We start from the raw sequence: 22,657 nt of genomic DNA on the forward strand, positions 1-22,657 counted from the left end.
TTTTTTTTTTTTTTTAAAGCTCTTATTTATATGAGAAAGAGAGTGAGCGAGAGAGAGCTCACAAGCAGGGGGAGTGGTAGAGGCAGAGGGAGAAGCAGACTCCCCGCTGAGCAGAGAGCCTGATGCGGGGCTCCACCCCAGGACCCTGGGATCATGACCTGAGCTGAAGGCAGATGCTTAACCTACTGAGCCACCCAATCGTCCCCCTTTCCCTTTCTTATCCTCATCTGTGCTCCCACCTACCCTCACTTCCAATCCAGAAGATTGGTAGTACACACCAAAGTTCCCAAATATCACCACAGGCTCAGAACTTGTTGAATGAGGAAACTGAATCATATATAAACTTTAACAATTAAAAAAAAACACACTTGAAATTCTCTAGTTTCTTCTGCTCAGTTTCCACAAGGAAATGCTAGCAAGTATAGAAACTGTGCAATTTTGTGGGCTGATAAAATATTTGTAAAGTACTTGGGTATCTCTGTGCTTAGTAAAGCCAACCAAATACAGGTAGATCATTTTTGAGCTCATCTGATTTTTATTCTTGCTGCTAATTTTTACTCTTCCAGTACAGCTAAGATAGAGAACCAAGCAGAAGTACAGCAATTCTGGCAGGTGGTTGTTAGACACTGATTTGACACGACGCTTCTTTTAGTAAGCCTGTATTTCCCCCAACTTGACCCCTAGCATGTCCTTTCTCTCACAGGAAGAAAAATACTTCTGTTGTTCTGTTTGAGTAGGTTAGCTTATAACAATAAAGCATTGTGTCTTTATGTGCTTTTAAAATATCTACCTTAAAAAATGACAACTTCTTTTCTAGCAGCTAGGTAAAATTCCTTAACTATTAATCTTTGGTACTTAAAACAATGTTAAAATAGCCTTTAAAATAAAACATTAATAGGGGCGCCTGGGTAGCTCAGTAGGTTGTGTCCACCTTGGGCTCAGGTCATGAGCTCAAAGTCCTGGGACTGAGTCCCACATCAGGCTCCCTGCTCAGCTTGGAGTCTGCTTCTCCCTCTCCCTTTGCCCCTCCCCCTGCTTGTGCTCTGTCTCTCTCTCAAATAAATAAATAAAATCTAAAAACGTGAAATAAAACATTAAGGAAAGATATTAAAACAACATTTTCCAGGTTAATTTTTAAATCCTAAAGGGCCACATATTTCTTCATCATCCAGGTTTATAAAAATGCCATCTATCAAATTTGTTATTAAAAACAAGATGCCTCACATCCTTTGTGTAATAAGGCACAGTATAAATAAAATTTGAACACCATGACTATCCTTCCTCAATCTTCCCTATTTGTAGTATTTCCCCCAAGCAGAGGTACCTGACAAATTCCCCTTTATTGCTCATATGTGGAACACTTTTTGCATCAGATATATTTAATTAATTTTGTAGGTTAAATATTCAGAACCAAATGAGTAGATTTTTAGAGCATTGATTCATAAAGAAGAAAACAGAGGGAACTTGAACATAATACATTTCATTGCCATTAATCTAATTAATCTCATTCTAGCTAGCTAATAGTCTGTTTTGCTTGTTTTTCTGTATAATCTTATACTTTTACAGTGCCTATAATTTACGACCTGTCTTCACTTTATCAGATCCTCACAACAATCTTTTGAGGGAAAGGATAGTATTTATGCATACATCTGTATCTAAAATATCATAATATGTATGTATGTATATGTATAGGTGAATGTATATACACACATATATGTATATGTAATGCAGTGTACATATATTTTAGTCCCCTTCCCCCAAGATGAGGAGGTGGAGATTGCTAATACAAAAGTCTCATGGCAGGTTAGCTGGTTGGAGAAGAGAATGCTGAAAGAAGGAAGAGGATTTCTTTTTTCTTTTTCTTTCTTTTTAGGAAGAGGATTTCTGAAGTTTATGGCTCAAGCATTCCCCACTGCTCTGGCTTGAACAGTGTTAATAAATGCTATCATTCATTTACATAGGAAGTCAAAGCTGGTGCTAGTGATGTTGGCTAGCTTGGTAGAAGAGGTGTTCAGACACAGAATAGAGGATCACTCTGTGGAGATGTGTTGATAAGGCTGAAGGGTCAGCTGAAGGGTTGAACCAGCTATCCTTAAAGGCTTTTTGCTGCTCCCAAGCCCAGGAGTTTGTGAGATGACTGATGGTGGATTAGGAATGCACGCAGTGTGTAGCAATTCTTCTGGACAAAGCTGGTTTTATCAAGTTTCTTTTTTGCCTTAGTAATAGGAATAGGAATAGGAATAGGAATTGCTTTCACAATTTAGTCAACCAAAAAGTAAAATTCCACTGTAAGCTACTTTAGGTTTAAGCCATGGGTGATATATCCTTGGGGGAGTTAGTTATGAATTCTGTGTTAATGCTGGGGTATTGCATTGCACAACAGATAATTCTGAAGTTACCTCAGAAAAAAATGTCTGAGCTTGGGGGGTATGGGGTTAGTTGGGTGATGGTCATTGGGGAGGGTATGTGTTGTGGTGAGTGCTCTGTGTTGAGTAAGACTGATGAATCACAGACCTATACCCCTGAAACAAATAACACATTATATGTTAATAATAATAAGAAAAGAAAAATGTCTGAGCTAATTAAAGCAATCCGTTATCAAATTTTGTATAGGGAAATTACCCTCTATTTTGTAAGATCATATGTTAATATCGAATAATGTCTACATTTACATTTTCCACTTTACGTGCTTATGTTTATAACACAATGCTGTGGTGTCAAGGTCCAGTAAGTATAGTAACTAATAATCATTACAAATTGATTACAACACTGAGCAAGAGATAACACATTCCTTGTTTTACAAATGAGGTTTATAACACCGCTGGCTGGGCAAAAATTCCTAAGCATGTAAGCCAAAGGTGTGTTACAGATAGTAACTCTAAGACTAGAAACTAGTTCATCCTAATTTTTATGGTTTGTTTTGGAATTTAATAGTGACCTCGTTGAATAAAATCGCAACGTATCTTAATTGAAAAGTAAATCTAGAAAGCTGTCCAGAACTTTTGATCCTAGACTAGTTCCACAGGGTTAAATAGGGAAGACAGGTAACCCGGTCCATTTGTTTATTTTGACGTTGAACATGTGGTCAGAGAATATATCGGGAAGTGTTACAGGACCTGAGATAAGGGGCAAGTTTTCTAATGAGAATAAGTGGTGATGGAGAAAAATACCTCTAGCACACAAGGGAGGAACTCCTGCGGTCTTTACAGTTCTTTGTGGTGAATGCGGTCGAACTCAGGTGTAGCCCTGCCCTCTAGTGGATTTGGGTGCGAGAAGACTTCGGTTTAGTCTCCGATTCCAGGCCAAAGTTTATTAACAGCAACCGTCCATAAAAAAGTCACTTATTGGGGGGTCTGGGTGAGATGCTGAGCAACTGAAAGGTTCAAGTGGCAAAACAGATAGCCAGTAGCCGGGGGTAATTCCCGTTCTTCGGCTTCCACTCCTGGACGCTCAATTTCTAGTTGCTCCAACCTTTCGGGTTCCACACACTTGAAAAGGCTGAGTCCTCCCCCGAGCTCTGCGGCTCATCCCTGCCTTCTCATTACACACAGGCACTTTAGCAGATCCCTTAGCGGGACAGAACCTTGGGAAGTCGCCCCGCGATGACCTGCTCCCGCAGTCAGAGCAAAGCAGCTGTAATAGGGGGTCTGCAAGTGAGGGTGGGAAGTTCCAGTGAAAACACCAGAGTCCCCCTGCGTTCGCCCCTTCCCTCGGAGGTCCTCGCGTCGCCTGCCGAGATTGTGACGGCTACCCCGACGGGAGGGGCTTCCCATGTCGCCTTTGTTGAGGCCGCTCAAATACCTCGGGGATAGGGAGCATGATCGTACCTGCCCGCTTGGCACGACCCCGCGGCTGCCTCTTGAGAATGCGTGCCCGGGGCTGGGAAGCGGGTGGGTCTCCCATTCTCGCGCCCAGTGGGTGCGTAAAAACGGGCGGGCACCGTCCCGGGGGTCAGCGAGGAGCCTCCCCAGGGAGGGTAGGGCCGGGGCGGGGCTCTGGCCCGGCGCGCCCTCCTACAGGACTGCTCCACACCCAACCAGAGCCCTTTCGGGGCGGGCGGCCCGGGCTTCGCTTCATTTCCGCCGTCTGCGCCTGTGCGTGCGAGTGCGCGTGCGCGCGCTCCTCTCGCAGCGGAAGTAGTAACGACAAAGCTCGGTCCGCGGCGGGCCCGGGAGTGCGGGGAGTGCGGGGCGTGCTGGGGCGGGGGGCGGCGGGGAGGGGCCAAGCGCAGGAGGCGGAGGCGGGAGCAGACCAGCGCGGCCGCGCTGAGCCGGCCGGGCCGACCGTGACGGGTCCCCTCACCTCCTCTCCCTTCCCCTCCCCGACCGCCCTCCCGTTCGCTCCTTCCTGACGCCGGGAGCAGGCTCTTGCCTGGCGCCGCTGCTCGGCAAGCCACTCCTCTTCGCTCCAGGCGCGCGGGGCGCTCCCGCGAGCCTCGCGGGTGAGTCCCCCGCAGCCCAGAGGAAGGCGGTCTGGGGCTTTGGGAGGGCACCGGTATTACCCATTGCCCCCCATTTCCAGAAACTTCCAGGTCCTGAGGGAGGGAGCGGCCGGGGATACCCCAGCTTGGGGGTGTCTCTAGGGCGCCGGCCCGCCGGCTTGAGCTGGGGGCGTTGCGGGGCTGAGGGGGTGGGCATACGATCTGGGGGTTCCCGACGTGGTGGCGGGGCGGGGGTCTCCCTCGCCCTCTCTGTCGTCAGCGCCGCTTCTCCTGGTTTCTCTTGCAGATGCTGCTGCTAGGGGTGGTGGGAGCAGCCGTGGGACGTGTGGCCGGGAGAGGGGGTGACAGCCTGGGATTCCGGGGGCTTCTCTTCCTTGTCCTCCTCTCCTCTCTATTCCCAGTGTGGCCGCGGCTGACACTAAAGACTTTGTAGCCATCAACCCAAGTGCAGTTTCGATGGAAAATGAAGGTAAAGGCCCCTGGCAGACGGGTTGCAACGCGGAGTTGAGGGTGTGGTGGTTTGCTTTTAAGTTGCCTTTCTTTTTCCACCTTTTTATTTTCCTGATTTTATTTTTTCCTTTGTGAAGTATACAAGGAATTGCTTTCTTCGGATACTAGCTTTTATTTTGGTAACAGAGCATTTCGGAAATTCAGGCACTGTGGGCTGACGGAGCTTTATTCCGCTTTCCTGAGAAAGCTGCTGTCTTTAGCTTAGGGAATGGAAGGGAAGTTTTCATTTCAGATAGCATCTGCGCTTGTTTAAATAGCTATTTGAAAGGAATCACTCGAGGGGAAGTGGAAATGGAGAGGGAAGGGGATGGACTGCATCTCTGTATATTTGCGTATAGAAACAATTTTTTATTAACTCAGATTTGTTTTTCAGTTCAGAAAAAATAACTTTGAATTTAACAGAATGTTATGAGGTGATTTCCTTTCTTAAAGTTCCTCCCTATTTCAAAACATCAGTTAGGAGGTTGACAGTGGAACTTGTTTGTCCACTGTACACTTTGGACCACTAAATTATCATTCACATGTTACTTGATTCCTTTGGTCTCATTAAAATATTTAACGCTTTTCATTACACGGTACTGGCTATTTTCCAAAAGCGTTGAACAACTCTGAATATTATTTTCTCTCCTGAAACGACCACATTTATTCTGTGGACTGACTTCTGACTTGTGTGATAATCCCCCCCCTCCCCCCCCCCCCCCGCCAAGTGTGCAAGATGCTATGAAAGATACTTAGAAATTACAATTTGTCTTCTTGTCTTCTTGTATCTTTTGGTTTTTAAAATCTGTAACTGGTACAGAGGAGATGGAATGGGGTTTATCAGTTGCTTTCTCACTTGTTTTTCCGTTTTTGAGAATGTAAGTTCAATTGTCCTAAGTAGAACTGGTAATATTAGGATAGATGTTTCTTCTATGCATAATTTGTTTTGCTGCCCAAGACCCTGGGATATGTGGGAAATTCAAGAGGCACGATTATATTGCTCAGTTTTACTCTAGATGGATAATCGGTGGAAGACATTTTCTGAGATACTAAAGTATATAACTGCAGAGGAGTTAAACCATCTAATTGGGTCTTTAGAAACAGCATTTGAAAGCAGTGATGTTTTTGTCTGGTGTTAAGGAAAAATCACTTTTCTGAGGCTTTCTCTTCTTTGTCTTGGTTTACAGATTTCAGAAAGACAAATCCTTTCTTCACAGGAGACAAAGAATATTAAATGCATTCATATACCTGTGTCTTGGTAGTTGTATCTTAAATAACATCAATAACTCCTGCTTTCAGAGTGTTACCAGATTTAAGAGAGTAGCCCAAAGTAGGTGTATTCTTAGAGGTTGCTTTTGTTTTTTGATCTCTTAGGAAAAGGAGCATGACTAATAAAGCTGACTCTCATATTGTCTATTGGCGTGAGAGGGAGTGGTGGTGAGATGGGAGCATGGTGCATGCTTGTGTCAGACTGAGTTTGTATTATTTGGCCTCATAGTAAAAGATACAATTCTTTTTTTTTTTTTATTTGTTTGACAGAGACAGACACAGTGAGAGAGGGAACACAAGCAGGGGGAGTGGGAGAGGGAGAAGCAGGCTTTCCGTGGAGCAGGGAGCCCGATGTGGGGCTCGATCCCAGGACCCTGGGATCATGACCTGAGCCGAAGGCAGACGCTTAACGACTGAGCCACCCAGGCGCCCCAGTAATCAAGAGGCCTTTTTTGTCAGTTTCTCATTACCATAACAGTTTTTCTTTTCTCATATTTAAACATCTTTAAGAAGAATTTGCATATAACTAGAATTTTCAATGGACTATTTTGAAATACATAAAATATTACTGCTTTTCTTTTTATAGTTAGTATTCTCCTTTGACATGGTGTATCATCTTGGGAGTGTGAAAAAAAAATGGATTCAAACCATGCCTTAACCACTAAAAGTTGAGTGACTTTAAGCAAATTACAGTTCACTCTTGAACAGTGTGGGGTTTAGGGACACCACCTCCCGCAGTTGAAAATGTACTATAACTTTTGACTCCCCCAGAACTTAACTACTAATAGCTTACTGTTGACTGGAAGCTATATGATAATCGATAATAAAGCCAATTAACACATATTTTGTATATGTATTATATACTGTATTCTTACAAGAAAGTAAGCTAGAAAAGGAAAATTGTAAGGAAAATACATTTATTTTACTGTAAAAAGTCTTGATGTAAGTGAATCTGCACAGTTCAAACCTGTGTTCAAGGGTTAACTGTACTTCACCTTTCTTAGCCTCTGTTTCCTCCTCTGTAAATTGGGATTGATGATAGTTTACATAGTTAAGGGGGTGAAATCAGAAACTTGGGAGAAAGGAAGGAATTTAAGAGCATGTGCCGTGGAGCCTGGCAACCTGATTTGAACGCCAGATCCCCACTTAGCATAATTTGGCTTTTTGTGCTTCAGTTTCTTCATCTATAAAATAAGGGTATTGATAGAACCTGCCATATGATGTTGTTTTTTAAAAGATTTTATTAATTTGAGAGAGAGAGAGAAAAGGAGCAGGGGTTGAGGGCAGAGGGAGAAGGAGAAGCAGACTCCCTGCTGAGCAGGGAGCCAGATCCCGAGACCCTGGAATCATGACCTGAGCAGAAGGCAGATGCTTAACCAACTGAGCCACCCAAGGCCCCCCACCCCCACCCTCCCGCCATGAGATTGTTAGAAGCATTTAGAACAGTATGTGGCACATAGTAAGTGCTCAGCAAGTGATTATTATAAATAGCCTAACTCAGTGTTTGCATACTGTTATGCCATCTGGCTTTAATGTCATGATAGCTGAATATTGAAAGGAGGAACAGTAGTGGCCAAAATGCTCTGTATGAAGTTGCTGTTATTAGTTAGGGAATGGGTGAATCAAGTACAGAATTTTCTATACTGTTATGGCTTTAATTCTAGAGAGAAAGTTGGGGCTCCAGCAAGAAACCAGAGGCCAGTGTTGGAGGAGACAGGTTTGGATTTGAATCTGACAGGTAACTTTTACCTCTCCTAAAAAAATCTGATGAGTTACTGTGTTTCTAAGTTTTCGCATCTGTAAATGGGATAATGCCCTCTTGGAGGTTTGATGTGAGGAATAAATGAAGCCTGGTATGTGAAGTGCCCAGAATGATGGTTGACACATGGTTAGCATGCATTAGTGATTGAGTGATTACTGCTGTTCCCCAGAAAGAGACTTCTAGTAGGTATATAGATAAATTACATCTCTAGGTATGTACAGGGTAGAATTATAGTGGCTCCCAGGGGCATTAGCATGAAGGTTCTTAGGTAGTGTGCCGTGTCTACAATGGTTGTTGGAGGGGATAACTTCATCCTTGTGGTTCATTTTAGCAATGGTGGTAATTTTCTTTGGCACTTAAGTTTCAATTTTTCTGGACCTTTCTCCCACGTCTCACTTAAACTGTTATCAGCTGAGCTACCCGGTTTTTAGCCTTAGCCTCCAGAATGCTTTGTGAATATTTCCTGCCAGTCACAGGAAGTATTTGAAGTGTTAATTTCCTGGAGTTTCAGGGATTGGTCCTAGACATCCCTTTGTGGAACTCCTTTTGCATGTGTGGAACTCCTTTTTGCATGTTTATTTTGAATTTAGATACCACTTAGGAATCTGAGATGTACAAGTAAATGGCTCTTTTCCTGATTTTTAAAAAATTGTGCTTAAAGGGATGGATTATTTAGAAAGGTATTTCTAGCTGGAGAATTTTACAGATAGTTTCTTCTTGCCAGTAATGTTCCCCCCCCACCCTTTGGAAAAAAATTGGCCTTTCTCATAGAAAAATATGAATTTAATGTACCTGAAACTGATACAGCTTTAAATATTTCTTTGACTAGTGCATAAAAATAATAATTTTCAAGATTTCAGGACATGTTTAATTTATAGTTATAGGCAGGGCTAATAGGTCTAGAAAAAATTTCCCTGATCTTTTTGGATAGCATTTGGAAATGATAATATTTTTTATTTACACTTTCCTTTAAAAATAGTTTCTTGGTCAAATGGTTAATCATCTAAGAATGTCTCAAGAAAAGATTGTGTGTTAGAATAAGGATAGTTGAAGGAACTGTAAGTAAAATGGAGAAACCACCTTAATTGCCTTCCTTTGTCTAGAAATAGGAAGCCAGATTATAAAAATATTTTATATCTTTAGGTATGGAAAACATATTTTGTTTGCACTTTTGTCGATAAAGTGATATTCTTAATATTTCTAGAAAAGAGTTGAAACTGAAAGAGATGTATGTAACCGCATCTTATAAAATGTTTAACCCAGAGGAAGGATGCTGTAGAGATTATTTGTAAGCAATAGCTTCCTACAGTTGAATCCTAAATACTTGATTTGTCTTAATGTTTTTATCATTCATTTAGTGTCAGCAGAATTAAACTGTTAACTGAAGCAGTGTCAATCATAATAGTCTCCTAGGAACACACCCCTAGGGGATTCAGGGCTGATTTTCTTTTGAGATCTTGGTTAACCATAATATGTTTAGGTTATATTTTGTTTTAAAGCTGGAGAGAATACCATAGCTTGATGGTAAAGTTAGCTGGTGTGAATTTTAAATTACATAGTTGTTAAATGTAATATCATAAACAACTCTTAAGGGTCAGTTCAAAAGGTCCTCCACTATTTACTTTGTTAAAAGATACATTCTTTTTATAGTGATTTCAGGCTTCATTTGTGACAAGATTATCTTTATGATTTTCATATGGACAAGTGTTGGTAAAAGGCAGTAAAAAAACTGGGTGAGCTCTGTATTAATGCCATGATGTTGTACAGGAAAGTATTTCTCTGAAAAAGAAATGTCAGGCTAAATTGATGCATTTCCTTTTGAATTTTTATGGTTGGTATTTGTATGTATTTGTTAATTGTGTCTTCCATCTTCAGTGCTTTAAGTTACTATTGAGAAAAGCATAAATCTTGGAATTACAAGGAAATTACCCAAATTGTGTTGAATGAAATTAGCTTAGGCTAAGCTTATTGGATACATTTAGAAAAAATTTGAGTGAAGTGTTGCAAGGGTATGGTATCATAGGTTATAGCCAAAAAGAAACTAATAGTGTGGGTTAAAAGTAGCACCTTAAAATGGCTGTAACTGGGCATCTAATTCAGCTTCAATCACTGCTTTTTCTTTCTGCTTCAGATAATAGAGAATGTGTGAATTGGAATTATTTAACATACCTGTTCATTACAGTTGCTTAATTAAGGCTTTGGCTTGACTTTTGATCTTTTCATAAAGGCATTGTCCTAAACAGGATATGCATGATATGTCTTTATTCTTTCTGAAAACTCTGAGACATGGAAACATCCTTGTAGAAATCATTTTCACTTATTTACTTGAAGAACCCGACAAAGTTGGAATAGCAGTAGGATTCTGACACTAAATATATTTGCCACTTTATAGGAAAATTTGGAAATGATAACAAGCAGAAATATTTAGGATGTCACCCATCATAATTTTCTTGAATATTTTTTAAAACTGGGAAGTATAAATCAAAACTTTTGATTAGGTTGTGAATTTCAGATACTGGATTTAAAGTTATCTTGATTGTGAGGTCTTAAAAAGGATAAAGCATTTTCTAGGGATCATTAATACAATAAAATTTTGTTCCCTGCCTAAGGGACAGATAAACTTTAAAACAGGTCCTGGATTCCCTCTTATCTTAAATCAGAGCCTTTCATTTGCAGTATAAATAAATTAGTCTCTTGGTGCTATATATTCATATATGTTGTGAATATATCTTTATGTGTCTTTGCAATTACTTCATTAGATTTTGTTTGACCATCTCTTTTAGACTTTCCATAGTGGAATGTTTGCATTATCTCCCTTCATCTGGATTTATATATTGGGAGAGGCAGAAGGGTTAGTTGGATCAAATTTTCTTTGGGAATACCCCCTCTCTTTTCTGTTGTTAATTGTACATTCCCTAAGAGCAGGCAAAAGCTGTTCATGGCACAAGTGCCAGAAATAACATGCAAGCCGCTTTTTAATGGCTATGCAAACTAATCTCTGCTATGTCCTTTTCTTAATGCTTGTCACTAAATTCTCAGTGAATTGCTATTCACTGAGAGTTAACATCTGACTGTGAAAGTGTCAGTGATCATGGGTGCCTGGGTGGCTCAGTGGGTTAAGCGTCTGACTCTTGATTTCGGCTCAGATCATGATCTCAGGGTCCTGAGATTGAGCCCTGCGTGGGTCTCTGCACTGGGTGTGGAGTCTGCTTGGGATTCTCTCCTCTGCCCCTCCCATGCACATTCTCTCTCTCTCAAAAAAAAAAAAAAGTGTCAGTGATCAGATGGGAAATTACAGTTTCTTTTCCCATTCCAGGAGAGGAGGGTGTGGTCTTTGCCGACCACTGTTTGAAGTCTGCCAGCCCCCTACCCTAGAGGCTGGTATTCAGTTATGATATCTTTATGTATACCCTTCATTCTTTGAGGGACCAAGAGAGATTAGTTCCTTCTGATTTTTTCTGTTCCTAGAAAAAAAGAGAGGAGATGGGCTTGTGTTTATATTAGAGGGATGGCAATGGAGAGTGGGGATGGATGAGAGAGACATTTTACTCCTAGGAAAAACCAGCAGAAGTTGGGTAGAATTAGATACAGGAAATGAAGGGGAAGGTTGAGTCAGAATGACTACAAGCTGTTCAGCCAGCATAACTGGGTGAGTAGAGGTACCATTGGCTAGTTGGAGGAGTTAGCTGAGTTGGCGACAGGCCAAGCAGAGTATATGTCAGAGGTCAGACTGTCATGGCTTGCATGTCATAGGTCTGCGTATGGAGGGAGGTTTTAAAATTGAACACCAATTGGGCTAGAAGACTAGGGTTCAAAGTGAGCTCTTGAGGGCAAAGACCCTCAGTTGCCCCTAATTCATTTTGATTAGCATTTGGCATGTAGCTATTGTCCATTGAATGAAAATGCTGGCTCCTTCACTTTTATTGGTTCTCAGCTAGGGGTGATTTTGCCCTCCAGGGACATTTGGCAATATTTAGAGATATTTTAGTTAAAACTAGAAGGGTGCTACTGGCATCCAGTTAGTAGAGGCGAGGGATGCTGGTAAACATCCTACCGTGTACAAGACAGTCCCTTCCCCTTCACCCCCCACCAAGGAGTTGACTGGCTCTAAATATCAAGGGTGCTGAATTTGAGAAACATTGTTCTAACCAAGGACCAGGAAGTTAACTCCTCTAAGCCTTGGTTTCCTCACTTGTAAAGGGATGATGATGTCTTCTACTTCAAGCTTGTTAGGATTAAATAGGGCAAGATCTGTAGGTGCCTGGCATGAAAGGGCTGCTCAGCAAATGCTAATTCCCCTTACCTTGGTTGATGAATATGAGGAAATTATTTTTGTCATTTGTCTATTAAACAACTTCTAATTTCAAGACTTCACATATTTTTCTGAGAGATGAGTGGAGTGCCCAAGAAACCTATAGTGGTTTTTACAGTCTTAATGATTCTGTCATGGTTGCATCATATTATGGTTTTGAGTTTTGAGTATTTCATGATTTGTATCTAGCCGTAGGTAGCAATGTTGAAATCTGGATTAAATTGGTCAATGAGGTTAAACTCATAATTTTACTTGCTGTGAGATCTTTTACTGTGTGAAAGCAATTTTACTGTTCTTTGAAATCAAAACTGAAGTGTTGTGAGTTACTTCTTTTGGAAAATGCCAGACCTGTGTCTGTAACGCTCTTTCCTTTTTTATCTATTTACAAAATTTCAAGTAGATGTTCTCTGAAGCCGTAACTCTTTCTCAGATTTACTTTTTTTTAATAGGAAATTTTCTCTCTTTTTAAAAGATTTTATTTATTTGGGCGGGGGAGAAAGAGAGAGTGAGTGGGGGAGGGGCAGGGGAGAGGGAGAAGCAGACTCCCCGCTGAGCAGGGAGCCCCATGCGGGGCTCAATCCTAGGACTCAAATCCTGACCTGAGCTGAAGGCAGCCGCTTAACTGAGCCACCCAGGTGCCCCCCTCACATTTACTTATTAAGGTCTTCATTAGATAGCTTTCTTTTACTTAAGAAAAAGTACTTTTTTTACTCTTTTGTAAAGTGTAGAAATTACCACCAGCTCTTTGACTCATGCTAGGGTCAGGACACATGTATTTTCGATTTTAATACAAGGACCATAACCTTGAAAATGTATTCTAGCCATAGCCTCACTGTGTTTACTAATCTGTTTACATGTACATAGTTGTGTACCATTCTCCTTTTTAAGGACTTCTTTGCTGCTTTCTCTTTCCTTTTAGGAAAAGATTGGTTTAGTCTCCCTATACTTTTAATATCCCCATCTATAACATAAGATTAATAGATAAAGGTATTTGAGTCTAATGAACTATTTATTGGACTCTTACTAGTGTTTCTTTTATTAATAGCAGTGGAATTTATAAATAACATTCTTCCTATTTGTCATATTAAACTAAGGTGATTTAAACATACCATTCATTAAATAGTTGATCAGAAAAATTAAATAACTTGAAAACCACTTAAAATGGAAAATATTGTATAAGTGATAATAGAGTACATTTTGTGGTAGCAAAGAAATTCTCATTCAGCTTAAACCTGTAGGGTTCAAAGTTGGTGGCTTTTGATGATATAAATTGTATCTGACCACAAGTTGCTTTGAAGGGCTTATATGGTTCTCTCTTTACCTGTAGACATTTAGGTCAGTTAAGTACAGGGTGTGAAGGATGTTGCATTCATGTCTTTGATTTCATAAGGGTTTGGTTGCCATAGCCTGTAAAATTAAGCCTACCAGTTAACTCCTGTGTGAAAGGAATGCCATTGGACAAATGGAGGAACTAGGAGAAGGAATGAAGGAATGTACCATATGTTTCTATAATTGAATTACTGGCTAGTGCAACAGTTTTTTTTTTTTTTAACTCTGATATTACTAGTAAAATAATTGTTGCTAGCTGAGAGCTTTAAAAACAGCTCCATGTTTAATGTAGGGTAATAACAAAATGGACAGATTTTAAAAAATATAGATGATATGATACCCTGTCCCTCATCTCTGTACTGAATTTGTCTCAGGACTTGGAATAATTTCTACAAACTGATTTATCAGTAAATGGAGTATTATGCCCACCTTTTAACTTAGGAAAAAAAAAGCCAAATTCTTTCCAGGTGTAATTGCTTAACTGTTATTAAAGTGTTTGACTTCTAATTATAGAAGAAAGATTTGCTTTACTTTCGGAGGTATTTTTAAAATCTTTAAACTTTTAAACTGAAATAATTTTAGACTTCCATCAAAGGTGCAAAATTTGTATAAAGAGTTCTCTTACACCCTTTTCCCGATCTCCCTAATGTTAACATCTTATATAATCATAGTACAATGATCAAAACCAAGACATTCACATTTATAAACTGTCCTTTTTCTGGTCTGGGATCCAATTCTGGATTCCACCTTGCATTTAGTTTATTATATTTTCTTAGTTTCCTTCCATCTATTAAATTTCTCTGGTCTTTTTTTCATTTTTCATGATCTTGACACTTTTGAAGAGTGACTGGTCAGTTATTTTTTAAGAATGTCCCTCAAAAAAAAAAGAAACAAGATGAAACCAGAGAGGGAGACAAACCATAAGAGACTCTTAATCTTAGGAAACAAACTGAGGGTTGCTGGAGTGGAGTGGAGTGCGTGGGATGAGGTGGCTGCGTGATGGACATTGGGGAGCGTATGTGCTCTGGTGAGCGCTATGAATTGTGTAAGACTGATCAATCACAAACCTGTACCCCTGAAACAAATAGTACATTATATGTTAGTGAAAAGAAAAATGTCCCTCAGCTGGATTTGTCTGATGTATGCTCATGATTAGTATGCCTTAGGGCCTGTCATGTTAATAATGATTAAGGTTAAGGTGGTGTCTGCCAGCTTTCTCCACTGTAAAGTTACGTTTTTTCTTTTGTATTGAATAATAAATGTAATTTCTTTAGTAATCATTCCTTTATAATTAATACTTTCCTTTTGTGGGGAGGTACTTTGAAACTGCAAATATCTTGCATGTCATACATTTCACAGGCTAATTTTTGCATCAGTGGTTCTTGCTGGCTGCCATTATTACTGTGGTGTTTGCTTAATGACGATTTTGTTTCTTTCATTCCTTCTATATTAACTGGATTTCTGTTAAGGAAGAACTGTCCCTTTTTCTCCATTTATTAATTATCCAATTTATTTACATGGATTTATAGATATTTTACTGTTTGGGTTAAAATTTAATACTTTGTTGCTCAAATCATTCCAACTTTGGTTATTGAGAACGCTTTCAAATTTGCTCGTTTCCTTTCTACAATGCCCCCATCATTTTGTGAATTCTAATTTACTTTCTAGCACCACAAGATGTTTTAGGTGCATCTCTGTTTTTCCTCTTTATACCAGCCACATACACAATCAGTCATTTCTCCAAGGAGGGCATGTTCATTTAATTGGAGAATGGTATCTAGAAACCAAGATCTGAGTGTCATCTGTGCTCAGTACAATTGGGGTGCCATTGTTTCTCGGTTCTCTCTAGATAGAGTTAGCAAATAGATGTATAGTAATATATATACCTATATTTTTATTTCCTTATCTATCCGTCTATATAAACTGAAAACCATGACCTCAGGATTCATTCTAGAGTTTTCCCCCTTTGCCTTTTGTGCTGTTACTTCCTTCTTCAGAGGTGAGAAATTTGGTTCTTATCCACAGTATATTTACTTATCTGTTCAGTCATAGTACACACACACACACACACACACACACACACACACACGCACAGAAGTAGTTTCGGAATTGCTAATCTATTTCCCTGTGAGAGATACATTTAAAAACTAGGGTATATTTGAAGACACAAAGAAATGGAAAAACGTTCCATGCTCATGGATTGGAAGAACAAATATTGTGAAGATGTCAATGCTACCTAGAGCAGTCTACACATTCAGTGCAATCCCCATCAAAATACCATCCACTTTTCAAAGAAATGGAACAAATAATCCTAAAATTTGTATGGAACCAGAAAAGACCCCGAATAGCCAGAGGAATGTTGAAAAAGAAAAGCAAAGCTGGCAGCATCACAATTCCGGACTTCCAGCTCTATTACAAAGCTGTCATTATCAAGACAGTATGGTACTGGCACAAAAACAGACACATAGATCAATGGAACAGAATAGAGAGCCCAGAAATGGACCCTCAACTCTATGGTCAACTCATCTTTGACAAAGCAGGAAAGAATGTCCAGTGGAAAAAAGACAGTCTCTTCAAAAAATGGTGTTGGGAAAATTGGACAGCCACATGCAGAGGAATGAAACTGGACCATTTCCAGTATATACCCCCATTTCCAGTATATACCACACACAAAAATAGACTCAAACTGGTTGAAAGACCTCAATGTGAGACAGGAGTCCATCAAAATCCTAAAGGAGAACACAGGCAGCAACCTCTTTGACCTCAGCTGCAGCAACTTCTTTTTAGAAACATCGCCAAAGGCAAGGGAAGCAAGGGCAAAAATGAACTATTGGGACTTCATCAAGATAAAAAGCTTTTGCACAGCAAAAGAAACAGTCAACAAAACCAAAGGACAACCGACAGAATGGGAGAAGATATTTACAAATGACACATCAGATAAAGGGCTAGTATCCAAAATCTATAAAGAACTTACCAAACTCAACACCCAAAGAACAAATAATCCAGTCAAGAAATGGGCAGAAGACATGAACAGACATTTTTCCAAAGAGGACATCTCAATGGCCAACAGACACATGAAAAGTGCTCAACATGGCTCGGCATCAGGGAAATCCAAATCAAAACCTCAATGAGATACCACCTCACACCAGTCAGAATGGCTAAAACTAACAGGTGAGGAAATGACAGATGTTGGTGGGGATGTGGATAAAGGGGAACCCTCCTACACTGTTGGTGGGAATGCAAGCTGGTGCAGCCACTCTGGAAAACAGTATGGAGGTTCCTCAAAAAGCTGAAAATAGAGCTACCATACGATCCAGCAATTGCACTACTGGGTATTTGCCCCAAAGATACAAATGTAGGGACCCGAAGGGGTACGTGCACCCCAATGTTTATAGCAGCAATGTCCACAATAGCCAAACTGTGGAAAGAGCCAAGATGTCCATCGACAGATGAATGGATAAAGAAGATGTGGTATATATATACACAATGGAATATTATGCAGCCATCAAAAGGAATGAGATCTTGCCATTTGCAACGACGTGGATGGAACTGGAGGGTGTTATGCTGAGTGAAATAAGTCAATCAGAGAAAGACATATATCATATGACCTCACTGATATGAGGAATTCTTAATCTCAGGAAACAAACTGAGTGTTACTGGAGTGGTTGGGGGTGGGAGGGATGGGGTGCCTGGCTGATAGACATTGGGGAGGGTATGTGCTATGGTGAGCGCTGTGAATTGTGCAAGACTGTTGAATCACAGATCTGTACTTCTGAAACAAATAATGCAATATATGTTAAAAAAGAAGAAGAAGAAGATAGCAGGAGGGGAAGAATGAAGGGGAGTAAGTTGGAGGGGGAGACGAACCATGAGAGACGATGGACTCTGAAAAACAAACAGGGTTCTAGAGGGGAGGAGGGTAGGGGGATGGGTTAGCCTGGTGATGGGTATTAAAGAGGGCACGTTCTGCATGGAGCACTGGGTGTTATGCACAAACAATGAATCATGGAACACTGCATCAAAAACTAATGATGTAATGTATGGTGATTAACATAACAATAAAAGCATTAAAATATATTAAAAATTGAAAAAAAACAACTAGGGTATATTTGTCTTCAGCTTTGCAGTATATGGTCAAAAACCTATTTTCTAAAGTTACTGAGGGTAGTTCTTGTTTTCCCTCTTTCTGCATGGTTATATTATTTATAATGAAATTAGGTGTTTTAACTGCATTTTATTTTGGGATCTTCCCACATCATGTTTGATTTTAGTCTCTCTTTTTTTTTTTTTTAAAGATTTTATTTATTTGACAGAGAGAAAGACACAGAGAGGGAACACAGGCAGGGGTAGAGGGAGAAGCAGGCTCCCCACTGAGCAGGGAGCCTGATGAGGGGCTCAATCCCAGGACCCTGAGATCATGACCCGAGCCGAAGGCAGACGCTTAACGACTGAGCCACCCAGGCGCCCCTGATTTTAGTTTCTTAAATCTTTTTGAAGTAAATGGTGACCCTATCCCTTCTCCATTTTTCTGTAGTGAAGATTTGTTCTTAAAAGGACTGGACTCGCTTAGAGTTAGGTACAGCTGTAATTGTTTTGGCTGATAGCAGTTCTTTTGAAAGGAGCGTGCTCTGGTGATCATTCCCTTGGGCTTGCTCACTTGGTTCCTTAGTTACAGCTTTCATTTCTACATTTTCTCCGCTTGGGAATTTATCTAAGGTCCCACAAGTGTTTGAAATCAGTCTTCAACTAAATCTTTGTTCTGGATGCATAGTTTTAGACCCAAAGTCAGTTACAGGCTGGAGTAAATTAAATTATTTTGCAGATCCTGTCATTTATTGGTTTTTATTTTTGAGATATAATTCGCATACTATAAAATTTCCCTTTTTAAAGTGCATAGTTCAGTGGATTTTAGTATATGCACAGTTATGGGTCAGACTAATTCCAGAACATTTCCATCACCCCCAGAAGAAACCCCTTACTCATTAGCAAACACTTTCTGTTGTCTCCTTTCTCCAACTCTTGACAACTACTAACCCACTTTTTGTCTCTATGGATTTGCCTATTCTAGTTATTTCATGTAAATGGAATTATGAATATGTGACCTTTTTTTGTCTGACTTCTTTCACTTTAGCATGTTTTCAACATTCGGCCATTTATAGACTGTATCATTTCATTATTTTTTTTTGTTGAATAATATTCCATTGTTTGGATATACCACATTTTGTTTATCCATTCATCAGTTGATGGACATTGGGTTGTTTCTACTTTTTGGCTATTGTGAATAATACTGTTGTATTCATGTACAAGTTTTTGTGTGAATATATGTTTTCAGTTTTTTTGGGTGTATACTTAGTGTGTGTGTATATATATATATATATATATATATATATATATATATAGTGGAAGTGCTAGGTTATGAGGTAATTCTATATTTAAATTGAGGAACCCCCCCCCACAGAAGTTGCACCTTTTTTTATTCCCACCAGCAGTGTATGAGGGTTCCAGTTAATTTCTTCACATCCTCTCAAACATTTATTTTCTTTATTTCTTTTTTTAATTGCTATTCTGAGGGGTATGAAATGGTATCATGTTCTGGTTTTGATTTGTATTTTCTTTTTTTTTCAAGATTTTATTTATTTATTTGAGAGAGAGCATGAGAGGGAAGAGGGTCAGAGGGAGAAGCAGACTCCCTGCTGAGCAGGGAGCCTGATGCGGGACTCGATCCCGGGACTCCAGGATCATGACCTGAGCCGAAGGCAGTCACTTAACCAACTGAGCCACCCAGGCGCCCGATTTGTATTTTCTTGATGATTGATGATATCAAGCATGTTTTCATGTGTTGGTCATTTGCATATCTTTAGAGAAATGTTTAATGAAACCCTATGTCCCTTTTGTAATTTTGTTATTTGCATTTATAATTTTTTAAAGATTTTATTTATTTGTCAGAGAGAGAGTGAGAGACAGAGGCAGGCAGAGGGAGAATCAGGTTCCCCACTGAGCAAGGAGCCCAATGCAGGACTCCATCCCAGGACCCTGGGATCATGACCTGAGCCAAAGGCAGACGCTTAACTGGCTGAGCCTCCCAGGTGTCCCTGTTATTTGCATTTTTTATTGTTGAATTATAAGATTCTATACATGTTCTGGGTACTGGCTAGGAATATATCTTTTTTTTTCCTTTTTAAGTTTTATTTATTTAAGTAATCTCTACATTCCACGTGGAGCTCAAACTCATGACCCTGAGATCAAGAGTTGCATGCTCCTCCAGCTGAGCCAGCTAGGCACCCCCTGGATAGAAATATATCTTATACTTGGACAAGCATACAAAGAGGTTTATGCATAGGTGTTTACTACAGCATTTATGATACCCTCATCAGACATATGATTTGCAAATATTTCTCCCATTCTACAGGTTGTCTTTTCATTTTCTTTTTTCTTTTTTTAAATCTTAATTGTCTTTTCATTTTCTTGATGGTGTCTTTTTGGAGTACAAACTTTTTAAAGTTTTGATGAAGTCCAGTTTGTCTATTTTTTCCTTTTGTTTATGCTTTAGATTTATATCTAAGAACCACTGCCTGATTTATGGTGACAAAGATCTATGTTTTTTCCTAAAAATTTTATAGTTTAGCTTTCATAGTTGATCCACTTTGAGTTAGTATTTGTATATGGTATGAGGTGATGGTCCAGTTTTTTTCTTTTGCATGAAATAGCCAGGTATTCCAACACCATTTCTCCAATGAATTGTGTTGGCACTCTTGTTAAAAATCAATTGACCATAGATGTATGGGTTTGTTTCTAGACTCTCAGTTCTGTTCCATTGGTCTATATATCCTGATGCCATTACCACACTGGATAACTGTGGCTTTTATAGTAAGTTTTGAAACTAGGGAATATGAGTTCACCAACTTTGTCCTTTTTCAAGATTTTTTTTTGTTTGTTCTGAGTCCCTTGTATTTTCATATGAATTTTAGAATTGGTTTGCCCATTTCTGTAAAAAAAAGGCAGTTGTAATTTTCACAGACAATGCATTGAAATAATTGTACTTTGAGGATATGGTATTTTTATATAGGTACAAAGATAAGATCTTTTTGAACATTTGGGTGTCAGTTTATTTTAGGTAATGTACAAAATGGCTTTAAAAGTTGGAATGGTCTTATTTTATTACTCCCTTCTTCGCCCTCCTACTCAGGGTATAACTTAGTGGGGGAAAAGATATATTATTCAATAAACGGTATAGGGACATTTAGCTAACTTTTAGGAAAAAATGGAAAGCTGGAAGGAGAAAGTTTTTAAAAAACTAGCATGAAATATCTCGAAGCAATAATAAAAAATATGAAATACATGATCATGTAAAATTTTAAAAAGATAGTAAAAAATAGATGTGAGCCAATGATAAAAACACTTTAAACAAATGACAAAGGATACTTTCCTACAGAAGGCTCTTTAAAAATCTATAAGAAATAGTAACTGGTAGGGGAAAATAGCCAGGAAAAAGGACATGAACAAGTGTTTCAGAGAAAAAGGTTGCAGATGGCCAAAAGATACATGAAAAGGTGCTTGACCTCAGTAATGAAGAAATTTGAATTTAGGTAACTATTTTCTGCTCATCAAATTGGCAAGGATTTAACAATGTGATGATGCTTATTCCTGGCTAGATTGCAGGGAAAGTAGAAGCTCCTGCCTGTTGTTGGGAGTTCACTTGACACCGTCCTTCTGGAGAACAATTTAGCAAAGCTGTCAGAATAAAAAATACAGCCAACAGTTCTATGTCCAGGAATGTATTTTCTACATGTACCTGCATGGGCATACAAAGAGATTTGTACAAAGATGTTTATTACAGCAACATTTATAAAAACAAAATATGGGAATAACCCAAATGTCTATTCTTAAGAGGACTAGTTAAATAGAGGTACTACCATATAATGAAATGTTCTGTGAGCCATTAAAAAAAAAATGAGGGCCCTGGTTTCAAACTAATCCAAAACTATAGTAATCAAAACAGTGTGATACTGGTATGAAAACCGACACACAGATCACTGGTATAGAATAGAGAGTCCAGAAATAAACACATGCTTATGTGGTCAGTTAATCTATAACAAAGGAGGCAAGAATATACAATGGGGACAGTCTTTTCAACAAATGATGTTGGGAAAACTGGGCAGCTACATGCAAAAGAATGAAACTGGACCACTATCTCATAGCATATACAAAGTAAATTCCAAGTGGATTGAAGACTTGAATGTAAAGCCTGAAACCATAAAACTCTTAGGAAAAAACATAGGGAGCGAGCTTTTTGGTGCTGTAGTATTTTTTTGGACTAGTCTCCTCAGATAAGGGTAACAAAAGCTAAACATGCGGGATTCATCAAACTAAAAAGCTTTTGCACAGTGAAGGAGATGAACAAAACGAAAAGGCAGCCTACTAAATGGGAGAAGATACTTGCCAATCATACTTCCAGTAAGGGGTTAATATCCAAAATATATAAAGAACTAACACAACTTAATGTCAAAAAACCCAACCTGATTAGAGAATAGGCAGAGGACATGAGTAAACATTTTTCCAAAGAAGTTATGCAGATGGCCGACAGGCACATGAAAAGATGCTCAGTATCCCTAATCATCAGGGAAATGCAAATCAAAACCACAATGAGATCACTTCACACCTGTTAGATTGGCTGTTACCAAAAAGACAAAAAATAACAAGTGTTAGCAAGGATATGGAGAAAAGGGAACCCTCATACACTGTTTTGGGGAATGTAAATTGATGCAGCCACTGTGGAAAACAATATGGAAGTTCCTCAGAAAATTAAAAATAAAACTACCATATGATGCAGCAGTTCCACTTATGGGTGTTTGAAGAAAATGAAAACACTAATTTGAAGAGATACACGCACCCGTGTGTTCATTTACAGTAGTGAAGATATGGAAGCAGCCACAGTGTCCATCAGTCAGTTGATCAGTGGATACAGGTGTGTGTGTGTACACAGCATAGAGAATATAGTCAGTAATATTTTAATAACTTTATATGGTGCCATGGTAACGACTTATAATTGGGATCA

General features: G+C 39.3%; 1 protein-coding gene and 1 long non-coding RNA gene across 11 annotated transcripts in view; one reads left to right on the top strand and one right to left on the bottom strand.

Annotated features, from left to right (window-relative positions):
* The window catches only part of LOC113916733, a 54,927-nt gene extending 50,922 nt beyond the window's left edge, over positions 1–4,005 (bottom strand). For both annotated transcript variants that reach the window (XR_004820090.1, XR_003518011.2), the window contains exon 1: positions 3,171–4,005. This is a non-coding gene — a long non-coding RNA (uncharacterized LOC113916733). The remainder of the gene's footprint in view (positions 1–3,170) is intronic.
* ATP2C1 (ATPase secretory pathway Ca2+ transporting 1) overlaps positions 1–22,657 on the top strand; it is a 166,089-nt gene that overhangs the window by 28,839 nt on the left and 114,593 nt on the right. For 2 of the 9 annotated variants that reach the window (XM_027583552.2, XM_027583551.2), the window contains exons 1-2: positions 4,193–4,441; positions 4,728–4,910. The exons of 5 other annotated variants lie outside the window; for them this stretch is intronic. In XM_027583552.2, coding sequence (XP_027439353.2) covers positions 4,898–4,910 — 13 coding nt within the window. In that variant the 5' untranslated portion in view covers positions 4,193–4,441; positions 4,728–4,897. Of the gene's footprint in view, positions 1–4,192; positions 4,442–4,727; positions 4,911–22,657 lie in introns of those variants that run through there. 2 more of the 9 variants (XM_027583554.2, XM_027583553.2) reach the window with 1 other exon arrangement.

This window comes from Zalophus californianus, chromosome 1, assembly GCF_009762305.2.
Source record: "Zalophus californianus isolate mZalCal1 chromosome 1, mZalCal1.pri.v2, whole genome shotgun sequence".
Classification (NCBI taxonomy): domain Eukaryota; kingdom Metazoa; phylum Chordata; class Mammalia; order Carnivora; family Otariidae; genus Zalophus; species Zalophus californianus.